This window comes from Cyprinodon tularosa, unplaced genomic scaffold (genome assembly GCF_016077235.1).
Source record: "Cyprinodon tularosa strain WSP-4 unplaced genomic scaffold, ASM1607723v1 ctg171, whole genome shotgun sequence".
In the NCBI taxonomy this organism is placed as follows: Eukaryota; Metazoa; Chordata; class Actinopteri; order Cyprinodontiformes; family Cyprinodontidae; genus Cyprinodon; species Cyprinodon tularosa.
This window is the reverse complement of record NW_024038541.1, coordinates 1,505,951-1,532,293: the sequence shown is the minus strand read 5'-3', so window position 1 is coordinate 1,532,293 and position 26,343 is coordinate 1,505,951. Positions and strand designations below refer to the sequence as shown.

The window sequence follows — 26,343 nt, the reverse complement described above, 5'->3', positions numbered from 1 at the left end:
AAAAAATCAACCAAATGTGTTAAACTACAATTAACAACAGAGACTAATCATATGTGTGATCAATTACACCAATAATAATATTTTAATAACAACATTTACAAATTTGTGGATTACTTTATGTGTTTAATTTAAAGGATTTATGTCGCCATCTAGCGGTTAATATATGTCATCGCATATACTTTTTAAAACCCTTTCTTCTAATGCTAAAAAAAACTAAACACTGACGTGCTTATTTTTCCAAATACGTTGTCATCTTTTAGAATAGCTACTTTCTGTCATCTTAGTATGTGAATGAAATCACTTTAATAGTTTTGTAATTAATAATTCTCGAACCTTAAAAGTAGTGGTAAAAAGCGGAACCTTTGGTGCGGCTTAACGAGTCTACCGGAGTGTAGTTAGTGTGGCACAGTGTCAAAATCACAAGTCCAGAGCTGCAAAGCTTTTTGAGGGACAAACGTTCAATCCGAGGTATTTCTTCTTGTTTTATGTAAATCAATGTCTTGTTTGTTTTGTTTTTTTGCCGCTGTGGTAGAGAGATAAACTGTCTGTACTTTGTTTCTTTATTACTGTTTAACAATTGCTTTTGATTATATCTAAATGACTAACTTCTTTGCTTTAGGAAATAAATATTTATATATAATATTTTGTTAGTAAATAAACCTGCCTTGAATTGTACAGACAGAAAACCGGATTTCACACATAATAGTCATTAACCCTTAAGAGCCGTTCTGTTGAATTAGCATTAATAAAAGCTGTTCTTATTAGATCTTATTGCTCATTAGGTTCACATGATGGAGGAGGAGGATGATTGTCCAGAGTTGGTGCCCATCGCAAGCGATCCAGGTCCCCCAGCTCAGCAGATCCCAGTCACCATCATAACTGGATACCTTGGTGAGATCTGTACTCATAGCTGCAATGAGCCAATCAGGGGATTAAAGGCTCAGACAAAGGTGCTGGATTGCCAGCTCTCAATGTTAGATGAAATCTAACAGGCATCTCACCAGTGTATCCACACGCATTAAACTTTTACCCATTTTACCAGGGCACAGCCACAACTTCACTGGCTGTTCACATACTTTCATCTCATTGGCGAACATAAACTTATACTTTTGAAAATATTATTTTACAGATAAAATCTGAAAAGTCTTGTTTATATTTGATCTAACCTCTAAATTGGACTCTAATTTGGCTCCAGACTTTGACTTTCACATGTCACAATGTGCACTATTTGTTGCTACAACACAAGGTTCTCAAATAGATCTGACTGAGACATTGATGCAGCAATGATTGGAGGGGAAATTTAGGAATAGAATAGAATTTAACTTTATTGTCATTACACTGTCACAAGCACATAGCAACAAAATGTAGTTTGAATCTATCCAGAAGTGCAACACAGGATATAAATATTTATTTACATGTTTGCAGAGACTATAATGGATTGACTGTAAATGGTAAATATAAACAGATAGTAATTGTAAGAGGCTATAAAATAAATCAAACTGGAATTATATACAAATTATACAGGAAATTTAGGAGATGGATTATATTTATATTAGTAGGGTTATAATACAGGATAAATTATGACAGATAATAGCAGATTTACAGATTATATACAGCTATAGTTGAGGATGAATTTGTTCTAACCGCAATTTAGTTATTTAGTAACAAATTAGTTATCATTTTACGACTCGTACACTGAAAATTAGGAAAGATGGATTGGGGAAAGGACTTGTCAGGACTGCAGGGTTTTTTTTTTTATGCATGAGCACTAAATTAGCAGTTGGTTTGTCTGTTACAGTAGAGTAACTGGCCACGGACCATGGTTCAGATTCACTGGCAGAATAGAACCGATTACCTTAACAAAATTGTCCTGTAGGTTGCTTCACACCTTTCCTGTTCCTGCTGAAGAAAAGAACCCCCGTGGGAAGATATTGTCCTGCTGTGTTTCATGGTGAGGGTAGGGTATTCAGGGGGATGTGCATTGTAATGTAGTTCAGAAAGTTCACTTGTGGTCTTGTATCTTGCCATTCTATTTAGAGAGTGCATGACAAATAAAAGTCCTACCAACATATTCCCCCATGCTAGCTTAGACAGAATCCTCCCTAACCCAAATCCTCTAATCATAGTTTTCAGATTTTTTTAAAAACAGAAAACGAAACTCTATATCTACTTTCCTTCTTCTGCTTCAATATTTCTACACTAAAATCTAAACTTTTCTCTACAGGAGCAGGGAAAACCACACTCCTGAATTATATCTTGACAGAACAACACAACAAACGGATTGCAGTGATCCTGAATGAATTTGGAGAAGGTAATAACGAGGATCAGACAATAGAAGACAAACAAACCAACTGAAAACACATACAGTCTGCTGTCTTGGTTTTAGCATCTTATGTTCCAAAAGTGCTTGATTTCATTGTTGTTTTTATTTATAATGTCAGAGTTTAAACAGGTTGATAGCTTTAGAATATCTGCTTTATTCATATTTTAATGCTTAATTCAAATTTGATATATATAGCCCAAAATAGAGCACAGATAGATAGATAGATAGATAGATAGATAGATAGATAGATAGATAGATAGATAGATAGATAGATAGATAGATAGATAGATAGATAGATAGATAGATAGATAGATAGATAGATAGATAGATAATGACTAGATTATTTTTTGTGTCCATTCTAAGGGAATTTAGATTATATGCAGGGAATGGGTACCATATGGGAATGGTACAAAGTTATTGTTACAGTTCACCTCTGACAGCATTTTTCAAATTATCATTTATTTGAAGGGATCATATGTACTCTAGAAAATTGTAGAATTTGCTTTTAGAGATTTTGGATTACTATTCTGGATAGTAATTCAAAAAGTAGATAGAGTACATAAACAGTTTATGATCCTTGATTTATATCATATTAAATAAAATCGTATTTTTCTCTGTTTTTAAAAGTATCTTAGAGTTGCCACTGCACTGATTTTCTGTTTAACATCTAGACCATCTGCATTTTTGGTTTAAAGCCGGACCTGTGGTGTGTTTTAAAAAAGAATATTAAATATATTGTATTTATATTGTGTATATATTTTTATCTTTTTTTATTTTTATCTTTATTATCTTGTGTGGTTGGATGTGTGTATATATATATTTATATAAAACTGTAACTGGAGCTTGTAACAAAAGTAATTTCCCTCTGGAATTATTAAAGTATTTCTGATTCTGATTCTGAAATGCATCAGGGTGCTCTCAAAAATCTGTATTTGGTTTATGACAATCCAATTCAAATTAAACAAGTCCAAGAGTTTGAAATACAGCTGATCTGAGATAATCTGGTTATTAAAAAGGGAAAAGAAACAGCACTATATATACTATAAACCACTATGTACTTTAAAAAAGTTTGAAGTTTTATTTTTACCTTTATAGTATTTCTGAAAGCTGTTTCCTCTGTTCCGCCTGCACCTTTTCTCTTTTCCTGCAGGAAGCGCTCTTGAGAAGTCGCTTGCAGTGAGCCAGGCAGGAGAACTGTATGAGGAGTGGCTGGAGCTGAGAAACGGCTGCCTCTGCTGCTCTGTTAAGTATGTGTTGGAACTGAAGTTCATTTCAAATGCATTCATTAGGATTTGTTTCATTTATAAATTGTTAGAATTGCATAGAAAAAAGTAATATTTCTATTCTTGTTTCTTAAAATTGGAACAAATGGTTTCTCTAATTGATTTATTATGTTAAAGAAAATGATGTTTACCTCCAGGATTTGTTGACATTTGAAGCTTCTTTTGAAACTTGCTACCAAAGTTGACAAGTTCTCAAACAGCGACTATTTAATTTAACCTCCTTCCTCATTCCATTTAATTAATTGGATCTTAACAGGGGAATGTAAGGGAAATTAAACTACTTTTTTGCTTCACAGTTATCCATACCGGAAGAAAAAGATTGCTGGTCATACTTTAAAGTTTTGGTTTTGGTTATTAATCTCTATAGCATGATTTAGAAAAGAAAAGATCACTTCAGTATTTTTCAAATAAAGACTTTTAAATGATGAGTAATGGTTTTTCACATTTATTTATTTTTTTCTTCAGGGATAATGGACTTAAAGCCATAGAGAACCTGATGGAGAAGAAAGGAAAGTTTGACTACATCCTTTTAGAAACTACAGGACTCGCTGATCCTGGTAACACACATCATGCTAAATTCATAATAGGGTTTGATTTTCATAAAACACTAGTTTCACTGTGATTGCAGGGATTACATGGGACATTTTCTCTGTATTCACAACTTTGGCCAGAAAAGATATTATTTAGTCAGTGATGCTTCAATCCCTGCTGAAGAAAGACTGGTACCTAAAGGGGACATCAGCAGGAAAAGATTGGGAACCGTTGGCTCAGGATTTAGTTTTAATCTTCATCTTGTAACTTTCATAATCTACATAATTGTCATTTCCCTTCCAACCCGGTTGTCACCAATCTATACTCACCTAAATGTTTTTTTGTTCTATGCTATGTGTAATTCAGTTAACTTAATTGATTTAGCTGAAATTCACAACACTTGATCTCAAGACACCTTTAAGAAAAAAATTCAGACAGATCATAGATTGATTAAAGTTTATAAGACTCAGCTGAGTCATTGAGGCCCCGTCCACACGAAGCCGAACCCTGGCCTAAACGCACACATTTTTCACCAAACCAGCCTCTCATCCACACGAAGCCGGCGTTTCGGGGGTCTGTAAATGATTTTTTTTTTATTCAGCCTTCAGAGTGGGAAGATTTCGAAACGCCGTTTTCGCGTTTCCATCTTTACGCTCTAACCGCATTTTTTTTTTTTTTTACACGCATGCGTCATAGCGTCGCCTCTAAACACGCATGCGCGACACAGTATCACAACAACAATGGCGCCGTTGCTGCTAATGCTACTCACCCTGCTGTCGGGCTTACAACAGAATCTTCTTCTTCTGGAATATCTCCAGGAAGAACAGAGCAATATCGACGACATAGTTCAGCACCTGAATTTGACTGAACCACGAAAATGGGCCCGCAGGGCAAACATGTATAAATATTAGTGCGCATGCCCAACATTTCGTCGCTTATTTTTGCTTTGGCACCACAGCGCCACTTACAGGCCTGGCATACATTTTGCAGCGTTTTCATGCATTCGTGTGGACGCTCACATTTATTTTACGTCTCCGTCTTTACGACAAACGTTTTGGAAAATATCAGCGTTTCGTGTTCGTTTTGACTTCGTGTTGACGGGGCCTGAGTTTTTAGGATTTACTTGTCCTGGATTACGATGTGGTGACAGTGGCCAGTTGTTGATTTTGCTGCAACCCCCTCATACCGAGCATACATGCAGCGACTGGGGAGAGGAAAAACTCCCTTTTAACAGAAAGAAACCTCCAGCAGAACCAGACTCAGTGTGAGCGGCCATATGCCGAGAACAACAAGAGTTCAAGGAGATAGAAGCAGCCATAAAAGAGTAACATAGAAGCACTGATCCATAAATAATTTGTATGTTAGTAAAGGTAACAGTAAAATAGTTCCATAGGTGGATCTGTCTGGGGAAGAAACACTTTAACAGATGAGCTCTGATTTGGTTTTCATGTCAGGAAGGATGAAAGACAACAAATATAGTTATAAACAGAAAAAAGGGGAGCCTTTTTCTACTGTATATCTAGGAAAGAAACAGGACCAAACACTAAATTACAGTCCCAAATTGATCATCTGTATTTGAAGTCATTGGGGTTTGATGTCTCAGTAAGTAGTTGAGTTAACAAATAATGCAAAATTGGAAAATACAGGAAGAATGATGAAAAGCGGTCCCGGTGTCCTCCAGCAACCTAATTATGAAGCTGCAGAGACAGCTCGGGATAACTGGTGTTCTGTCAGATGAGCATACTTCGTCAGACCAGCATACCCATAATACGCATTTGCAAAACGTCAGATTTGCATTTATCCCTTTAGTTTTAAACTACCTCAACGGGCATGTATCCCTTAAGTCGTGTACAAAAAAAACAAACAATTTAAGGTGAGATCACCATATGCTTAAAAAACACCAAAAAAAGTAAGTAATTAAATCGTTTTTTTGTACATGACTAAAGGGATACGCACCCGTTAAAGTAATTTACAGTTTATATTTCGTACAAAACTAAAGGGATAAACGGTATGCTCATCTGACAGAACACCGGACCTGTCTATGTTTTATCAGTTTGTGCCTCCTAAAAATAATAAAGATGTATTGAATAAGCTGATTGGTTGATAAAAATAAAAAAACAAAAATTTATAGAAAGAGAATGTTACAGCTCCTGTGAGTGGGCTTTGTTTTGAGTTCAAAATAAAACCTTTTTTCAAAATAGTATTTTTTTTTCTTGGGGAATAACAGACTTTGGGGTTAAAAATTTTGTGAAACTACTGCTATAAAATGTTATTAAATTTCACTCATCAAAAGTTATACAAGAGTTTAAAAAATATTCCCCCTTTTTAGATGGTTCAAGATTCAGCATTTATTAAATACTTTTTTCTTTGTTGTTCATGTTCGAATTGATATTTTCGCTTGATACTTTTAAAATCTCCCATTAAAAGTTGGACATTTTCTGATAAGGTGAAGATTAAAGCTGTTTTTCTGTGACAGCAACACCAATGGGAAGCCAGGAAGGCGTCTAACTGTCCGTTCATCACTTTGTTGGTAAAGTTGAAATCAGCTTTAGGCTATTAAAGGGCGAGCATTGTGGCATGTTGCTAAGTGACAGGTGTCAGGAGGTAGCATTACAGGCAGACAGTCGCCATCCCAGCTCTCACTCAAAACAAACAGAGCAGACTCAGACCGGGGCTGTCCCTGCTCCTCTTTCTTGTCATTGGCTCGTTATTGACCCCGACAGGCCCGTCATTGGCCCCGACAGCTCTGTCAATCATAGAGAGTCCTGGGAGGATTCTCCTCTGCTCTGTCCAGCAGTAGGTTGGATAAGTTATTTGAAACATGCCATTTAAAAACTGTGAGCATTATGCATCCATCAAATATTCTCATTTTTTTACTCATCCTGCTGACAGTTTGACAAACGTGTGAAATGGAAACAAACCAAATGTACCAGAAGGACTCAAACAATTGATAGCCTCTGAAATTGCTTTTATCTGTTTATCTGAGCTCAGCCTGAAAGAATAGTTTAAATATGAAATGCTCAAAGAAGATTGATTTCTAAATACAAACAGGCATGCATCACATCTCACATTTTGGTGGTTTAAAATACCCTTCTCAAGCTGTGTCAATTTTTTTTAGCATTTTGTCTGACAAAAGAAGGTCAAGAGGGTATTTTAAATTAAATTAATTATGATTGTAATATTCCTTGAACCTCTCTGCTGATTTATAGATCTCAATTCTTAAGGAATCAGCAAAATAAACCGTAATTCTAAAATTGATAATAGTGCAATAGGCCTGAAAACAGAAAAATGCAGCAATCATACAAAATAGGAAGGAGCAAATGCAAATATGTTGTGATTACAAAAAGCTGCATGATTTCAAAAAAAAAGAGAGAAAAATGAAATCTAGCTTCAAAACAGAGGAAATCAGTCACCAAGTCAGATGTTACTACCACAACATTTTTTGTAATACTGGGAAATCTAGGTTCTGTGCAAATTATAGCTCCTAATTCTAATTCCTAGCTCCTGAAAATGATTTTCTCTGGCATCATTATATCGGTAGACAGGTTCATAAATCTGATTTTAAGCAGAGCAGAGACACAATTAGGGACAGCTGCAGATTTAAAGGTGAAACAGATTTACAGGGATATGCAACATGCAATAAAATATGTCTCCAAGAAAAAAACGACGGTATGCTATACTAAAATTCAACATATAATTTTGTCTTTTGTAGTTCAACAAGACTCAGAAATAGCTGTGCCAGCAACCCAGAGACAACCAGACTCACAGGACACAGACTTAAAATTAAAATATAAGAAACCTACAAGAATTAAAGCGCAAATAATACAAATCAGCGTATAAATGATTTTTGAAATATAAGGTTCAATATATAGACTTTGGCTGTCAACGACATATGGGACAAATTTCTATATTAGATTTTGCTGCTTGTAAAGGAGGATAATCACTGATGCAGCTTAAAGGGAAGCCATGCATGGATGGATGCATGGAATTGAAGTTGTGTCCATACTAGGGATGCAGGATATATTGCTGTTGGCATCGGATATCGGTTGTTATTCGTCATTTTTTATACATTAATGTTTTTGAGCCCTTTATAAATAATGCACTAAAGGCAGGCATCTGTCTATAAATATAAATATGTGTACTGCGGTTCTCTTGTTGTCTCAACAATAGGAAAGCATTCAATAAATATGTTTGAGCTCAATTTTGGAAAATATAAACCCTATCAGCCACCACCCTTAGAGCGTCCCCACCAACTTTTATCACAAAGTTACACCCTTGTTTTGTCCCATATTAGTCTGGTCACATACAGGTGCTGGTCATAAAATTAGAATATCATAAAAAAGTAGATTGATTTCAGTAATTCCATTTAAAAAGTGAAACTTGTATATTATATTCATACATTACATACAAACTCATATATTTCAGATGTTTATTTTGTTTAATTTTGATGATTACAAATGACAACAAATGAAAATCTCAAATTCATCATATCAGAAAATTAGAATATTACTGAAGACCAATAAAAACAAAGGATTTATAGAAATGTTGGCCAACTGAAAAGTATGAACATGAAAAGTATGAGCATGTACAGCACTCAGTATTTAGTTGGGCCTCCTTTGGCCTGTATTACTGCAGCAATGCGGCGTGGCATGGAGTCGATCAGTCTGTGGCACTGCTCAGGTGTTATGATAGCCCAGGTTGCTCTAATAGTGGCTTTTAGCTCTTCTGAATTGTTGGGTCTGGTGTATTGCATCTTCTTCTTCACAATACCCCATAGATTTTCTATGGGGTTAAGGTCAGGAGAGTTTGCTGGCCAATTAAGAACAGGGATACCATGGTCCTTCAACCAGGTACTGGTAGCTTTGGCACTGTGTGCAGGTGCCAAGTCCTGTTGGAAAATGAAATCTGCATCTCCAAAAAGTTGGTCAGCTGCAGGAAGCATGAAGTGCTCTAAAACTTCCTGGTATGTGGCTGCGTTGACCCTGGACCTCAGAAAACACAATGGACCAACACCAGCAGATGACATGGCACCCCAAACCATCACTGACTGTGGAAACTTTACACTGGACTTCAAGCAACGTGGATGAAGTGCCTCTCTTCTTTTCCTCCAGACTCTGGGACCTTGATTTCCAAAGGAAATGCAAAATTTACTTTCATCAGAGAACATGACTTTGGACCACTCACCAGCAGTCCAGTCCTGTTTCTCTTTAGCCCAGGCAAGACGCTTCTGACGCTGTCTGTGGTTCAAGAGTGGCTTGACACAAGGAATGCGACAGCAGAAACCCATGTCTTTCATACGTCTGTGTGTGGTGGTTCTTGAAGCACTCACTCCAGCTGCAGTCCACTCTTTGTGAATCTCCCCCACATTTTTGAATGGGTTTTGTTTCACAATCCTCTCCAGGGTGTGGTTATCTCTCTTGCTTGTACACTTTTTTCGACCACATCTTTTCCTTCCCTTCGCCTCTCTATTAATGTGCTTGGACACTGAGCTCTGTGAACAGCCAGCCTCTTTAGCGATGACCTTTTGTGTCTTGCCCTCCTTGTGCAAGGTGTCGATGGTCGTCTTTTGGACAACTGTCAAGTCAGCAGTCTTCCCCATGATTGTGTAGCCTATAGAACTAGACTGAAAGACCATTTAAAGGCTTTTGCAGGTGGTTTGAGTTAATTAGCTGATTAGAGTGTGGCACCAGGGGCCATCAATTTTGAACCTTTTCACAATATTCTAATTTTCTGATATGATGAATTTGAGATTTTCATTTGTTGTCATTTGTAATCATCAAAATTAAACAAAATAAACATCTGAAATATATGAGTTTGTATGTAATGTATGAATATAATATACAAGTTTCACTTTTTAAATGGAATTACTGAAATCAATCTACTTTTTCATGATATTCTAATTTTATGACCAGCACCTGTATAGCCTGGTGATTGACTCCTTCTAGCGGTCTGGTGAAATCACTGCTGTTTTTTTTTTGCAACATTTTTCCTGTTGCTTGTATCTTATTTATCTGATTGCAGCATTTTTTTTTTCTTTTGCAGTTTTTTTCTGTTACATTTGTTTTGGGGTTTTTTGTGCGTGTGTTTTAGAGTTTGTATCATTCATGTCTTCACAGTGAATGGTCTCATTTGTTGCATCTTTAGCCCTTGTTGTAAAGTTTTACTGTAAATAGTATATTTAACATTAAAAAGATGCACAAGCTCATAAACTTATGAATTAGATCTTTGTCCTTAAGTCCAGTTTAATGTTTTTTCTGCTATTTTGTCATTTTAATATACTCCTCTTTGCAGGAGCTGTGGCCTCCATGTTTTGGGTTGACGCAGAACTTGGAAGTGACGTCTATTTAGATGGTAGGAGTTTTAAAATCTCTCTCTGTAGTTTACAGTATGTCCTTGCTTTGCATATTCCTTTAAATGTGCTCTCTTTTTTTAAGAACCCTCATTTAAAAATAAGAATGAAATAAAATTTAATAAAGACCTATTCAAGTCTAAAGTTTACCTTTACACCTATTGGATGTGAATTTTACTTAATTAATTACATTTTCTCTTTGATTTTACTGCTTTAAAATGTATTTGACCTGTTAGTGGAAACAATAAAAATAAATAATAAATTTCTAGGTAAAGATTAAATGTTTATATTTATCTGATCTAAACATGATGAAAATTATACATGAAGGCTATGCAATATGCTTGCAGCTCCACTGTTATTTAGTTTAATGATCCTGATGAAAATCAGACACTTTTGGCTCGAACAGTTTTAAAGCACCATCGCAGTGAGCTTCAGACATAATCCCTCCTGAGTGTTTGTCTTTTCTACTTGGCAGAAATTGTGGTGGCCTTTTGCAATATGCAATATTAATATCAAAAATGTATTTCTGTTTTTTCTTTTTACATATTTTGTTAAACGGCCAAATAACGACTTCAAACCAAAAAAAAAAGTAATTTTCTGTTTTGTTTTATTCTTGGATCGGGCTTTAAAGGGCTAATAACAAAGAGTGTATGAGCAGACTGCGTCATCTCCTTACAGTCAGCCTCTGTAATCATGAAATTTCAGTCATTCATAAATATCCTTCCCTAGCTTCCCTACTGTGCCAACCGATTTCAAATGATGATTCTGCTTAGCAGTGTGATGATCCTCAACTCCTATCGTTGTTTCCTGCTTCTGTAAGCCCTGATTAGACTATAATTTGTCGTATCCACTTCCCAAAAGCCAACTCTGTAAAGTAAATTCACCAAAGGCTGCCTTCTTTGCCTGACTCTTCGCAAACATCCTTAAATGTTACGGGTGTTGCCATGTTGATTGCTTGTTTACCTCTAGAGAGCAGTAGTACCGTAGCATGGTGTGTAAATGGTCGTAAGGAACTGCGCTCGGCACGGTTAACTGATCCAAGCTTGGCAGGGATTGGTTTTCAGAGGGTAGTGTAAACTGGGCGAATATTTTTGCTCTGTAATCTATGGATCAGTCAGTCAGCGCTTGACATATGAACAAAATAATGATGCTGGTTTCCTCTCCTGCTTTCTGGTTTCACTTTACTAGGCTAAATATAATGCATTGATTCATAAAGCTTTGAATCAGTTTAAATTTAAACATTTTAAACTTTGCCACATAAACAGGCAGCTAATATTTCAGCATATTTCGTTTATTGAGGGTTAAATAAACATTGGCATCCATTTTAGCTAGGCTGTGCTGAAGCCTTAATGGCTCCTCTGTTGTTTGTGAAAATACTACCTCAGGGTAACCGTTTCCCAAACAGTTACCTTTGAGGCAACATTAAAAATCTAAAAAGGAAAGTCTGTTGAAAATATGTTTAACAATCCATCTTGTTAAAGTTATCTTTACAATTTCTGTAAAAAAAAAAGGCAGTAAAATGTCCAGCCAGAAGTATTCATGTTTATCACTGCAGGTCGTATGTGGTTTAAGTGAACTTATTTTGTATATTTTTGAAACTGTACCTGTTCATGAAAGGATACAGTAGATGTATGCTTGTTCACAATCAATGTTCTAGAAATGTATTAAAGCTGTGGTTGCAGAAAGAATTAAAAAAGCCTATACGTGAATGACTTTTGTACCCAAAGTAAGGGAATATTTAGCTCAGACTGAAACCAAAAATGTTCAACCAGATATAATTAAAGGTATTGTGGAGGAACCGCCCCCTTCATTTAAAAAAATAATTTGCGTGCAAGAGCATGCACACGCTCATTTCTCCCCTTGCTCATCCTGTTTAAAACGTGCTGTTCTCATAGCTCATACAAGCTTACTGTGTCCACATACAGCCGGGACTATATAGTGGACTTTATAACAAACTTAGTTACCGTACTTTCACAACCATAAGGCGCACCGTACTAAAAGGCGCAGTCTCAGTTATGTTTGCCATTACTGTATTTAACACACACATAAGGCACACCGGACTATAGGGCACGGGTTTTATATACCGTTAAATATCCTCTACTACGTTTAAATACCTCTACTGCGTATTTAAAAATAGAGCAAAACTGAGTATGATTGTGCTTTATTCATGTATTTATTACAAACTATTAATCAAACCCATCAAAGTCATCATCCACTGTTTCTGAATTAACAGCTGCGCTAAATCAGACATGCCAATTTCCCCTTCTTCGCTGTCAGAGTCGCTCCTCTGAAACGATGCCTGCTTTTGCGAAAGCTCGAAACAACAGTGCCAGCAGACACGTTAGCCCAAGCATCTACAATCCATCCACAAACTGTGGCGTAACTTGCCCGGCGCTCCCGGAATAACAGCGAGCACAGCGTTAATTTGTTTCACCTTTTTTTTTTTTCACATCGGCTGTGAGATGGGCACACATGGAGTCACAGATTAACAGCGATAGTGATGCGTGGAAAAAAACACCTTTTCATTTGCCTTGATAACGACTCCAGCTGGAAAAGTCTCTTTAGGCAAAGTCTTTCGCTTAAAAATCACCATAGGCGGCAGTTTCTGTCCATTTGCGTGGCAGCCAAGCACAACAGTAAAAAACGCCTTTTCATACCCCGTTGTGTGTATCGCTACCGTGCTGGTCCCCTTCTTCTCCACCGTGTGATTCACCGGGATGTCGAAAGTGAGCGGCACCTAATCCATGTTGGTGCTGTGGCTTGGCTGGATGCGTTTGTCGGCGATGTGTTTGCTGCAGTAGGAGTGGAAGCTCGCCAGCTTTTCATTATAATCCGCCAGACGTTACTGAGCTACTGTAGTCCTGGTCCGGATGGAAAAATTGCACCGTTTCATAAAACGAAAGCACCACGATGGACCTCCTTGAAAATGTTCAATTTTCATTTCTTCCGCTTAATTTCCATGTTCCTCTGCGTAGCTGATAGCCTTCAGTTTAAACTGTGCTTCATGGGTGTGTCTCTTTGCCATTTTCAGGGTTGTTAAGACAACAATGTTCTGCATAAAGCACATACCTGTTCTTTTATACACAATCCACGCCCACACTTCCCCCTTTAATGTTCTCATGGCGGTCTCAACAACGTCCGCAGTAACACATAGGGCGCACCGCACTATAGGGCGCGCCGCACATTTTGAGGGGAAAAAAAGACGTTTATATATGCGCCTTATAGTCGTGAAAATACGGTATTTGACCTTTCAGACACATGATCAGTGCTATTTGCTCCGTTGGTCACGAAACTCCTCCTCCTTGCGTCTGTGCAATCTTTATTATTCGCCGCTGTCTGGTAGCCACAGCCTATGGCGACAGTGGGCTGCTGTGACAGCAAATCCCATAATGCTTTGTGAGGAGAGCTCTCCGTGCAAAGCATTCCAGGATAAATCTGCCTCTTCTGACGCCTTTTTTTCTTCTCATACACTTCATAGCCACTTTTTTTTCTTAAAACCATTTTCAAAGAACCGCAGTAAGAAAGTTGAGCTTCTATGACTGTCTGAAACCGTAGCTCACCACATATATAATCCTGAAAGTGTGCATGTGCAGAAAATGATAGCTAATGGGACGAGCACGTAGGACAGTCTTATGTAAAAACATCACCAGAATGATTGACAATTAGGAGGACCACTTATTTAGATGATCCACCCTGAAATAAAAGATAATCTTCTATACCTTTAAGTGACAAACTTTAACCAGAATTTTGTCTACATTTTTATTACATCACATTTGGTTAACCGATTCTATTTTTTGCGAAACAGTAAAAATTTATTATTATTTCATTGACCTGATGTTAAAGGTCTGACATGTTTGAAAGAATGATCTTCTGCTCCTCAAACAAAATGTTCAGCTGTCCTCTCTTTTCAGACTGATTTGTTCACCAGGTTTTCTCTCTTTAGAGAAACACAGCCAGATGCCCAAAGGCAGCCTTGGTTTAGGAGAGAAGGAATTCAAATTTTGGTGCTTTGCTTTATGCTTAAAATCCTTTTTGCTACCCCTTCTGTAGGCATTGTGACGGTGATTGATGCCAAGTATGGGCTCCAGGTAAGTGGTGGAAATATCTCTCTTAATGTTCACAATTGAAAAACAAAATCTGGAATTATTTTGCTGTAGAGACAAAAAAAAAAAAAAAAAAATATATATATATATATATATAAAATATACAGTTGCAGGATTTAATAAGGCGACCTGAACGTTTGTCCTTCCTACCATGGTACAGTTAGTAAAGCTGTGTCTGTCCAACCTCTCAGAGCCCCCCCATCATTCTAGTGAACAAACACATCCTGCCTCCTTTGTGCTACTTAAAAGGAACAAGACAAGTGCCACCCAGATAATGGGCTCTAATTTAGAGGTGTCATGCTCAGTGAAGTGACGCATTTCATGGCATTTGAGCTGTTCTGTCCTCAGACTGTTGTGAAGTGAGATGAAGGAAATCCTGACAGAGAGAAGGAGGAAACCCAACACATGTTGACAGAGTAATTGATATCAGAGCAGCGACCATTGTTATTGCGCTGTCACCTCCTCTAATCTGCCTCTCGTGTCATTTAAAAAAAAATCTACCTGTTCTATGAGTCAGACCATCTAAAGATGGAGCTTCTCTTACCAACGTAGTTATTAAATAACATAAACATTTGTGTTAAAGTAACTAAAAATTATTAATTTAATGCCAAAACCTGTTGCATTATTTGTTTTGGTGTACATTCTGTTATCACGGTGCACTGTGAATTTATTAACACTCCTTTACCTTGGGTGCGTTGAGCGGAGCTTGAGGTATTTTTTAGCTTTAAAAGGCTTTAAAACCATGAACCGTCAATTCATAATTTTATACTACTTTAAGTTACTCTATCACATAAAACGGTGTTGAATTAAATGAAGTGTGTGGCTGTGGGCCAGATCATGAGTAAGTCGATCTTTTGGAAGGGAGGGACAGCAAAGTAGTTTTAAAAGGAGAATGTTTTGAGATGCAGGTTTCAGCAGGATGGTTTCTTGTTTTCAGATGGTTTTAAAATATCTTCCTATATGGTAAAAACTATGCTTGTTATTATTAACTTTTTTATCTTTTTTGTAGCAACTAAAAGAGGAAAAAGCAGATGGACTTGTCAATGAAGCAGCCAGGTATGGCAGCTTTTATGCTGCTCTTTTTTCACTTATTGTATCAAAAAACAGGCGAGTATCGTCTACATAAGATGACCCTATATACTTGCTGAATAGAGGTTTCTGAGTTTATTTTGATTTAATGTCCTTAGACAGATCGCTCTTGCAGATCTTACCATTATCAATAAGACAGACCTGGTGGAGGAGGAGGAACTGAACCAAGTCCGAGACTCTGTCAGGTTCATAATAACTTCTCACAACCAATTCTCTGTCAGAGAGATGTTCATACTGCTGATGATCATAGTTTTTCTTCTTTACCCATAGGTCTATAAATGGTCTTGTAAAGATTCTGGAAACTCAGAGATCAAGGTAAGTCCCTTTTTTTTCTAAACAGATGAAGGGTCATTCTTTAGGATGGGGTTAAGTAGATGTTGCTCTGGTCTAGATCTCCTGCTGTGTTATCATAACTCCTGCTCAGATCTTTGTATCAAAGATAAAGCAGTTCAGACAAGGGGGACGTGCACATAGGCAAACACAAACTACAGCGTCCTGAGTAAACATCGACTGCACGTTGGTGTTTGGTTACCCACAAGTCTGTGCTCTCTGACCCCGGAGCCAGCAGGATGGCTCGGTTTTTGAATGTGTGTACCAGCCTGCAGAGGCCTAACACAAGCTGGTATAAATGAGAGGTCCGGGTTTGTGTCAAGGCTTTGCGCCGCCCTCCTGCAGAGCTCAGACCTGCACTGCAAAAAATATAAATCTCAATAAGTTATTTTTTCTTAAAATAAGTGTGTTTTTCCTTGATTTGAGGAGATAAGTAAGACACTTTGCCAATGGAACAAGACAATTTCCTTTTAAAATAAGAAAAAACTATTTTATCGTCTTATTTCAAGTAAATATTATCTAACTATCTTATTTTAAGAGTGAAAATACTCATTCCATTGGCAAATCATCTTATTTACCTGCTCAAATTAAGGCTAAATATACTTAATTTAAGCCATTTTTTACTTCTTTCTGGATTGTTTTTGCAGTGTGGGTGTAGGATGAAAGGCTGTGCAGTGTGAGGGTTAATTGAAACAACATTGTGAAAGCATTCATCGTTGGTTGCTTCACTTTATCTTTAAGGCTAGTTAAGGACCAGAGCTAAAATGTATTTAATCTTCTTTGCAGGGTGGATCTCTCTCAAGTGTTGGATTTGCATTCGTTTGACTGTAAGGATGGAGCGAAGTGAGTTGGTCACTTTTGTTTTATTCTAATGCACAGAGTTCTAGTCATTAATTAAAAAAAAAAGCTGTAGCACTTTTTGAAATGTAAAAATTCACAAATACAGAGTCGCTGAGGTGTGCAAACACTATGTAAATATGTGAACTCTCAGCAAAAAAATAGACTTAGTCCCTGAAAACTCCAAATATGATCTTTTTGGTCTGATCTGATAAAAATTGCGTTGCATGGGGTCATGCTGTTTAGTGCTCATTTAGAGTCGATGGAGATGATCACACCCAACATCATTTTCTGCAGGCGACTTGCGTAGCTCAGATTGAGATAGACACCAGGGCTATTTTAGTCGCACTATGCAGCAATTTAGTGGAAATGTAATTGGTCTAAAAGGAAGACAGAAATAGTTGCATAGTAAAACACATCCGCTTTTGGCAAAATATAAAAAAAAATCTCACAATTCCTCACCTCCTTTCGGTGGTCAATGATACTACAGCTCTTAAGGTGCGAGTTATGCAAACAAAAATGGCGGCTCCCAAAACATTCAGGAACCTATGTGCGTCTTCCTCCCAAATTTCACTGAGAGCATCATCCCAGGTCCCACCATGCTATTTTGATGCCATTTATTATTAACATCCTGAGAAGGAGTTTGTGTTGTGAACAGGTGAAGAGATCTGTGAATTACAAAGCCAGACACAGTGGAAAACCTGCAAAATGAGTCAGCTGACTGTAAATTGGAGATCATGCGGTTTGCTCATGTGCTCTTTGTCATCGGAGAACTGAAACACAACTGAACCGTGCTGAGCCCTACTGTTAAACTAGTACTATATCTAGCGCGGTTCGGTTGTATCTTGCACAGCCCAGTTCAGTTGCATTCCATTTACACTCAACAGTTATCTCGGTTACCGTGCTCGGACCGCTCTCTGCATGGTTTCAAAAGGGTAATCTATAGGCACATTTACACTACCCTCTGAAAACTGATCCATGACCATATTGTAATATGCAATTACCCTCCACTGCACTTTAATTTAGATAGCTTCTGTCCAAACTTTATTTATTCATTTTATAGTAAAATCCATCTGTATATATGCTATTGTACGTAACTGTAAAAACCCTCTTTATAGTAATATCCACCTGTATATTATATTCGGTACATATCCAGCTGTAAATTTAGTTCATAACACTAGTTATCTATATATTATATTCATCTATTAGCAAGATTCTGTTTATAATGGTATTCAGTTGAAACCCATGTCCTGTATTTATGGAACCATTAGTTATCCAGTACATGCTGCTATTGCACTTTTGGTTAGACCTAAACTGCATTTCGTTGCCTTGTTCCTGTACCTGTGTAATGACAATAAAGTTGAATCTAATCTAATCTATTGGATCAGTTAACAGTGCCGAGCTCAGTTCCTTAAGACCATTTACGCACCACTCTAGCACGGTTCCTCGCCTCCTAGTGACGATCTATGGTACTCCTGCTCTCTAGAGGTAAAAGAGCAAACCAAAATGGCGGCGCCATGGCAACATTGCTGGCACGGTTCAGTTTTGCGTTTCATTTACACTCAACAGTTATCTCGGTTAGCGTGCTCGGATTGACCTTGGCCCGGTTTCAAAAGGGTAGTGAAATGGGTCTTTGGTCACTGAAATCTTATACCTGTGTGGACAGTGAAGGCCCACCCAACCCAGCAAATATGTTCACGGGAAGCATAGTTTAAATGTGCTTCATGTAACTGAAATGAAAACTACCCTCTGAATCCAGTCAGCCCTTTGTGAAACCTAAACCGAACACATATTGCAACTTTACAAATTTCTTAATATATTTCTTGATAGGGACCTGTGACCTGATACTCCAGATCTTATCTGAAGATCGCCAGTGTTGTTGTTGTTTTTTTTTTATAAAACTCAATGAAAGATGAATCTAATTTTTTTTGTCGTTTAAATAGAGTATCAAATAGTCAATCGATATGACCTGATATTTTATCTAATAATCAAGTCTGCGTCTTTTCTTCAAGGTACTTGTAATTTGTGAGAATGTTTTAACTGCTAAGGAAAGCACAAAGTGTTTATATTAATTTCCTTTGCAATGTATGACATAATTTAGTGTTCTTCTTAAACTAGCAGAATAGAAATATTTATAGTCAGTTGTTAGCTTTTGTTACTACATTGTCTGAGTTGCCTTTGCAGCAGCCTTTGATGCTTCTCTCTAATTAACGGACTCCTTTTCTACTGATTGTCCCGCTGTCACACCACAGGATGGTCATCGTGTTGTATCCCCCAGCTGAATCTCATTCTCATGAATAGAATTGGTGTTCATCCCTTCATGTGAATGAACCGGCCGCCGTGTTAAAGTTGCCTTACGTGCCCCGAGTCAGTGTCTCTTGACCAGCTGCAGAGGATTAGAGCTGTGTGTGTCCACTGGCACCTAGTGAGCCCCCCTTGTCCCAACAGATAGCCTCTCTCCCCCTGCCTTTTGAGTTTTGGTCCCTCCTCATTTTCAGCCCCATGCTGGCCGTTTGAAGCGCCCCCCCCTGCAGCTCAGCCTGTGTGGTACTTACAGCACGGAGGGCTCAAGCAGCTGGATGCAACATTTAGCCTCCTTGTGAGGTCAGAGAGAACAGGGGTAATAGTTTGTTTGGGAGCTGTTCTCAGTATCCAAGAGGATTTAATTGCCATTTGTAAAGCATTCGCAGGTCCATTTAGGAATGTTATTAAGCATTGACACAGCTATGAGATTAAGTGCAATGGGTAAAGGTTTTTCTGTTAAGCAGAAAAGAAGAAAGAAGATTAAAAAGCAGGGTCTATAAAAAAATAGATTACTTTCTTGCTTTGTTTAATTTTTATCTATAAAATGTTCAGTAATACTTATAGTATTTAGAGTAACCACCAGGCACCATAGCTTTAAAAAAAAACTAATTAAGGAAAACCTTCACTAAAACTGTGACATGAGTTGATAAAGAATTGCTTGCTTTTTTTTTCCTCTACCAAAACCTTCCTTTGAACTCTGTTAGTCCCGCCCACTACAATGGACCTATTACTAAATAAATGGGAGATCATCTTTTACAAAACTGCATTTATTTATTTATATGAATGTATTTATTGTAATATATCATAAAATAATCTCAGACCAGTACTGGATGAAGAAACACAACACAGTTCAGAGTCTAAAGTATCAAAGCAGTGCACAGCTCAAATTAACGTCTAGGCATTAAACATATGAAAGTTGCATAAATAAACTAATTATTTGAATGTATGGCAGTTCTGCTATTAAAAAGTAAAGAGAGATAGACTCTTAGCAGCTCGGTTTGCTGATAGTTTGACATTACGCACCTTAAAAACTACAGTGCTACAAAAATATATATCTGCTTAACAAACAAATATGTTGTTTAAATTTATTAGGGCTGAAACAGTGATAAATCAATTATTAAAGTAATCATCCACTAATTTAGTAATCGATTAATCGTTAACTGGAGTTTGAAGACTCTAAAACATGCCTTTAGCCAACAGAGTAACCCAATTAGAGCAGTATTTATATCAAGAATGTAAAAGAAATATATAAAAAAAAATTAAGATTGTAAAAAACATTTTCCTCTGTCAATATGCTCTATATAAATCTGCTGAAGTGGAAAAGTTTTTGTTTAACCTGGTTTAATTTTGTGAAAAATCTGTTCTGACATTAAAGTTCTGACTATCTATTTATGAACTGCACCTCTGCTTGGCTTTCCTACAAGCCTGTTATGTTTCAAAAAGAACACTATACAAATACACAGAAACTGAAAAGTAATCCAAATGTGAGACTATGTTGAGTCGTTGGTGTATCTTTGGTCTATTTTAAGAGTCAGCGGGACAGGATGGATCAGACGACAAAGGCTGTGAATAAAAGAAACTGGTCTGTGAGCGCTTGCATTATGCACAGATGAACATGTCACAGTGTTTGCAGTTAATGAGGATACATTTGAAAAGAACAACTAAAGATTATGCAGATCTAAAAGTCCTAAAAACACAAGAAAACGCAGAATCCACCAAATGCATTCATGATGAATTTCTGAAAAGGATTTATAAGGTAAAAAGTTTAAAACAAATATATTAAATATTTGAATAAAAACAAAATTCTTAATTTTCTGTTTGAAGAAACTCAATGGTGTCAAATATGTTGGTTAAATTACATTTTTTGGGGATTTTCTCTCCTTATTTTAGTCATTGTATATCAATTTCTTTAATTCAGTCCATCCATGCAGACAATTTTTTTTTTCTATTTGACAATACTCAAGCCAGAGAAAAATAAAAGCCATCATTATTTATTACTAAAGTTTGTTTTAGCACACATTTTGAGGATAATGATTCTACCAGTATATTAAAATAGCTGAATGAAACATGAAACTCATCAGGTCTGTTTATTTCTCTAATCTGAAAGGCTTTCTGAGAAGCTCCAGCATTTGAAACCTACCAGACCACACCTAGACAAGGTTTGTATGCAGTCCTTCTTGGCTTTCCACATCTCTGAGGGAGTTTCCATGTTTTTTGCTTGCTAATTTATGTCAGCACACCATTTCCTGCTGGATGAGAGGGGGGTAGGTAAGGTTCGCACCTTGGGGCTCAAACAGAGCACTGCATTACCCCAGGGCTGCGACACCATAGTGAAATCTCCCGCCCTGCTTTACTGTTTTTGTGTTGTGATGAACCTGACGCTTTTGATGTTTTCGTGTCACATTACAAATAAAGCCAATTTGAGCTAAAAACAACCTAAACACAGAAGACCCTTTAAATTATGTCTAGACTGACTAGAATTTCCCAGCTTTAAGTGGGAAAGTTTAGTGCTTTGCAGAAATATTAAATGTTGTGTATTTTTGCAGGTTTGAAATGACAAAGTTCAACAATTATCAAATCAAGTGGATCTTTTTTTAATCGTCAGTTTTTCTTAGTGTCATTGGGCACTTTTCAGTTTTTACTGTAAGAAAAGAGAAAAACGAACGTGTATCCTTTTCCATTTTACAAATATGCATGAACTGTGTTGATGTATCTCATCGAAATGTCAATAACATGTTTTTTTTGTTGTTGCCGTAACGTGAAAATATGTGCAAAGTCCAACTGGTTATTGAATAGTTTGCTGAAGTTGTCAGCAATTATTTGTATTCAATAGCTGCATTGTTTAATTATTTTTCATGCGTCATTTCCACACCTGCTGACTCTCTGCTACAGACAGTTTGTGTTTTCATCTCATGAACTTTTATCACAGGATGAGGACAGACGGGGGTTATTTGGGTGGGTAAATAACACCATTGTTTGTCTGTTTTCTCTCTGGTTCCCTTTCCCGCATGAAGCTCCACTGTCCCTCGGACCCCCCCCTGACACATGACCACACCTCCACCGCCACTGCCACCATCACACTTCTCTTTACATGCAAATGAGAATGCCGTTTTTTTTTTCTTTTTCTGTTGTTATACCAAATGACAAGGAAGTGTTTAACCTTAGCAGTTAAACCCAAACCTCCCCCAAATATCAGCAAGGTATCCTTTTAATGTGGTGAGGAAGCATCGAAGAGGGAGGGAGGGCTGGCTGTGTTTTGAGGGGGGGTAGAAAGAGTGAGACACCGTCGCTGGGTTTTGGCTGCCCAAATGGGGCTGTGAGTTTTGACACGTTCATTGACAAATTCCTCAGCTGGGGCGTAAAAAATGCATCTTTTGTTCATCACTCCCAGTTAGTCACAGTAAACCGCAAACATCTTTTTTTTAAAAATACATGTTTTAGCTCTTTCACAAGGCATCGAATTAACTTTTACAGTTTTGCTTTTCAGCAGTCAAATACAGTTGTGGCTACTTTGCACAGTCAAAGCTTTACATTTCATATGGAAATCTCCCAGTTGTCTCATTATGATTATATTTTCTAAAATAATGCAAATTACTATCAAGTAAATTTAATACCTTGTTGCTACTGGAAAGGTCATGTAATGCGAATATTTTCTGTCACCTCTAGAGTATTTTAACCGTAACGTTTGAGATATCTGGAGACCTCCATGAGGATGCCCTAAATGCCTTCATCCAAGTAAAGACACAATCTATAATTCTAGTCCCACTTGCCTTAGCTAATTAGCTTTGGTACCATAAAACTGTATTTTCCACTGTCACAGGATCTGCTTTGGGAGAAGAAGTTCTGTAACAAAGCAGGGGAACCCATGAGTGTCATCCGGTTGAAGGTACGTCAAAGCACAATAGTTCCCTGGTGGTTTTGTTATCTGTTAACTAGATAAACGATTCCTTTGAGGCAGCTTAATGTTTTACTTGTGTGTTTTCAGGGCATAGTATCGTTTCCAGGTAAAGCCCACCAAGTGATGCTGCAGGGGGTCCATGAGCTATATGAGTTGAATGAGACTCCACAGCTTTGGGAGGAAAACCCACATACAAACAGGCTGGTCTTTATAGGTAGCTGAGCTGTCACACACACTCACAGACACACTTATATATCCGCTATTAAAGCCATTTTTAAACATTGATGTTAGAAAACTTGTTATAAATAATCTCAAAGTTGCCTATTGGATCTCTATCAAATGACATGGACTTTTTTTTAATATGCATTTTATTAGTTTTATTATATTCAAACTTAAGCTCCTCAAGAGAAATTACACTCAGGTGTTATAAATTAATTCTTTATATTAGCTGCATACATCAGTGAGTGTCTCTGAAGTGTTTGCAAATTGAAACCACACTCCTTTAGTTTAGTGTCTTGTCATGTTACATCAACAAAGTTCAATATATTTTAACTCATTTTATGCATCGAGAGAATTAACCATAAAAAATACAGTTGCTTGGAAGGAACTATGGGTGCAAAACCTAACTGAAAGAAAACTTTTCACTTGTTGCCATTTCTAGTATAATTCATAGCATGCTGCCCTGAAAATAAAATACTATTCTTCGAAGTTTAGAAATATGTTTTTAAAGAAAATAACATTTTACATTGTATTTAATGAAACAAAACTGAAGCAATTGGATTAATATATGTTGCAAAAGGAACATCGATATAATTGTGCCATATGTCCGTGAGTGAAAGTATCTTATTTAAAGTGACATTAAATCTGCCTCTATAGAAGAAGAGGAATAAGAAATCCACAAAATGGGCTGATTGCCACCTATAGGGCACATAGCCAATATGTGGAAAAGGAAGGCTCTGGTCAGATGAATCCAATATCCAACTTTGGCAAAACCCAAACACTGCACATCACACTGCATAAAATATCACCATAATTAAACATGATAGTGGCAGCATCATGCTGAGTGCGGGGCAATATTCTATAAAAACCTTTAAAAGGCCAACAGACTTCAGACTGGGGAGGCAGTTAACCCTTCAGCTAGACGACACTAAACACAGCTATAAAAAAAAACGTTTTTACTTCTAGATCATTGCTCTTTTTTGAATCCCCCCCCAAACACACTAACATTTGTAACTGTAAAATGTCAAAATGTAAAAAGGTTTATTAACAGGATTGAATGCTTTTGTTTTAGACATTTATTTTGTGTATATAGTCTGCTTAGTCAAATCTGTTTATCTTTGCTCTACATTACAGGCAGGAACCTGGACAAGGACATTCTACATGAGGTTTTCACGTCTACTGTTGTAAAGGATGAAGGAAAAGTTAGTTAAAGGGTATTCTCTGAAGATCACTAGGGGACTGTGTGGTAGTAAAGGTTATGGAAGATCTAGCACTACATCTGTGACAGAGTCTATACTACTCTACTGTGAAATGAAGAGTAAAGATAACTTTAACTTGTGATGATTCACCACAACCTGCTTTAACAAAAAAAAAATTGAGGAAATTTAGAAATGTTTCAATATATATATAAAAAAAACTGTGGTGAACGAATTATAGTTTCTAAAGGTGGCTCTAAGTTTAACCTGCGAGTAATTACACTCTCTAGGGATGCAGTAGTTTCTCAGACTTTCTCAACTCTGTATTTTTGAATGTATTTAAATAAAGTTTTCATCAAAATATTGTGTTCTCTCACTTGTTTGTTTAAGCTTTATGACACCTCATAACCTTGCTTTGAAAATTCTGAAACATTATCAAGACAACACCGTGCGTTAGAATGAGGGACTCACTATTGCAATGCATTCAATTGTAAAAAAAGAAAAAGGTGTTAAAGGAGATAAACATCTCACCTGCATTTTAAAATATCAGAAATTGTCCCTAATGAATAGAAGAAGGACAGTAATTTTAACACAAAAATAAAATTTCAAATATATTTAAAAACAAATCAATTGCAGTAGTGAAATATTAGAAATGGATAAAATAAAAATTGCAAATGTATAGAATTTTGTAAACAAGCATTTTAGCCATAAAACAAACAAAAACATTGTTTTCATTTTTGATCAAATAAAAAATGAGAGGGAAAATCAGTAAAACAATCTTATGTATTAAGATCAAATAAAAAGACATTGGAGTAAAACGTGTTGAAGAAATTAAGGAATAAAATTTAGAGGTATAAGAGGTTGGGGAGAAAAAGCAATAAACACTGCTGTCAAATTTAGGGATACTCTGGTTCAAAGGTGTGGGCTGTAATAAACTGATAGATTGTAGCTTCCATGTAAGTAACAACAGGGGACCTAAGAGACCCAATGTGGACTGGTAAGGTAAAAGCAAATCAAATAAATTGGACTAAATTTATACGGTAAAACCATGATTAAGAACATCTAAAACAGTTTCCTAGCTAATATAGAAGTCTAAATTTGACTTGTTAGGGCTGTGCAGATAAAAAAAAAAAAAAAATCTCCAAAACTGTTTTTAAGGAATGTAAATTGATAAAATATAACACTTGAAATATTTGTGTTCAGTGTCCAAAATTGTGATTTTCAAGTTTAAACATCCACATTTATATATATATATATATATATATATATATATATATATATATATATATATATATATATATATATATATATATATATATATATATATATATATATAAGAAAGGATAAACTGGACTTGATTTGGTGGCATTATTCTGTGTGTCATCAGAGAGTAGCTATTAAAGTGCCATGTGTCTTTACCACCCTATAGTATATACAAATATTTAAAAGTGAGGGAACCTTAAATTGAGCCTTGCAGAGCTCCATGATGCAAATCAAAATGTTTGTTTTGATCAATGTTGCACTTATGGTCAATTAAACTTTTAAGCACCGCTGTTTCTAAAGGGATTAGATTTATTTTACTTATGAAGTAGGTGTCTATCATGCAAGCCTTTTTTAACCAACTAAAAGCATGGATTCAGGATTTAAATCATGGTTTTTGTTAGGCACTGTAAAAATCTCATCCTCGTGCTATTTGAAAGCTTTTATTGGTCGAGTCATGTGGCCCTTTTACACATAATAACAGGCAAAGTGGGAAATAGGTGGAGCTGTCCCTCTTTGATTATTTGCAATGTAGATGCTTTCGTTTTGTTTTGTGTTTTTTTAATGTATTTTTTTTAGCAAGCATCCGCTGTCGGAGCGCTTTACTTTGAGGTTGGCCTC

At 36.6% G+C, this 26,343-nt stretch overlaps 1 protein-coding gene across 2 annotated transcripts; it reads left to right on the top strand.

Moving 5' to 3' along the window:
* Positions 1-315: 315 nt before the first annotated feature.
* cbwd (COBW domain containing) lies at positions 316-24,630 on the top strand. 2 transcript variants are annotated; one of them, XM_038281512.1, is made up of 16 exons: positions 316-468; positions 783-891; positions 2,225-2,311; positions 3,474-3,570; positions 4,072-4,163; positions 10,429-10,488; positions 14,537-14,574; positions 15,599-15,645; positions 15,777-15,863; positions 15,949-15,993; positions 16,795-16,851; positions 21,257-21,308; positions 22,816-22,884; positions 22,970-23,035; positions 23,135-23,261; positions 24,401-24,630. In XM_038281512.1, the coding sequence occupies exons 2-16, from the start codon at positions 789-791 to the stop codon at positions 24,475-24,477; spliced, it is 1,104 nt and encodes a 367-aa protein (XP_038137440.1). In that variant the 5' UTR covers positions 316-468; positions 783-788; the 3' UTR covers positions 24,478-24,630. The 2 variants fall into 2 exon arrangements, with proteins under 2 accessions (XP_038137440.1, XP_038137441.1); XM_038281513.1 differs by having other exon boundaries at positions 364-468; positions 766-891.
* The last annotated feature ends 1,713 nt before the right edge of the window (positions 24,631-26,343 follow it).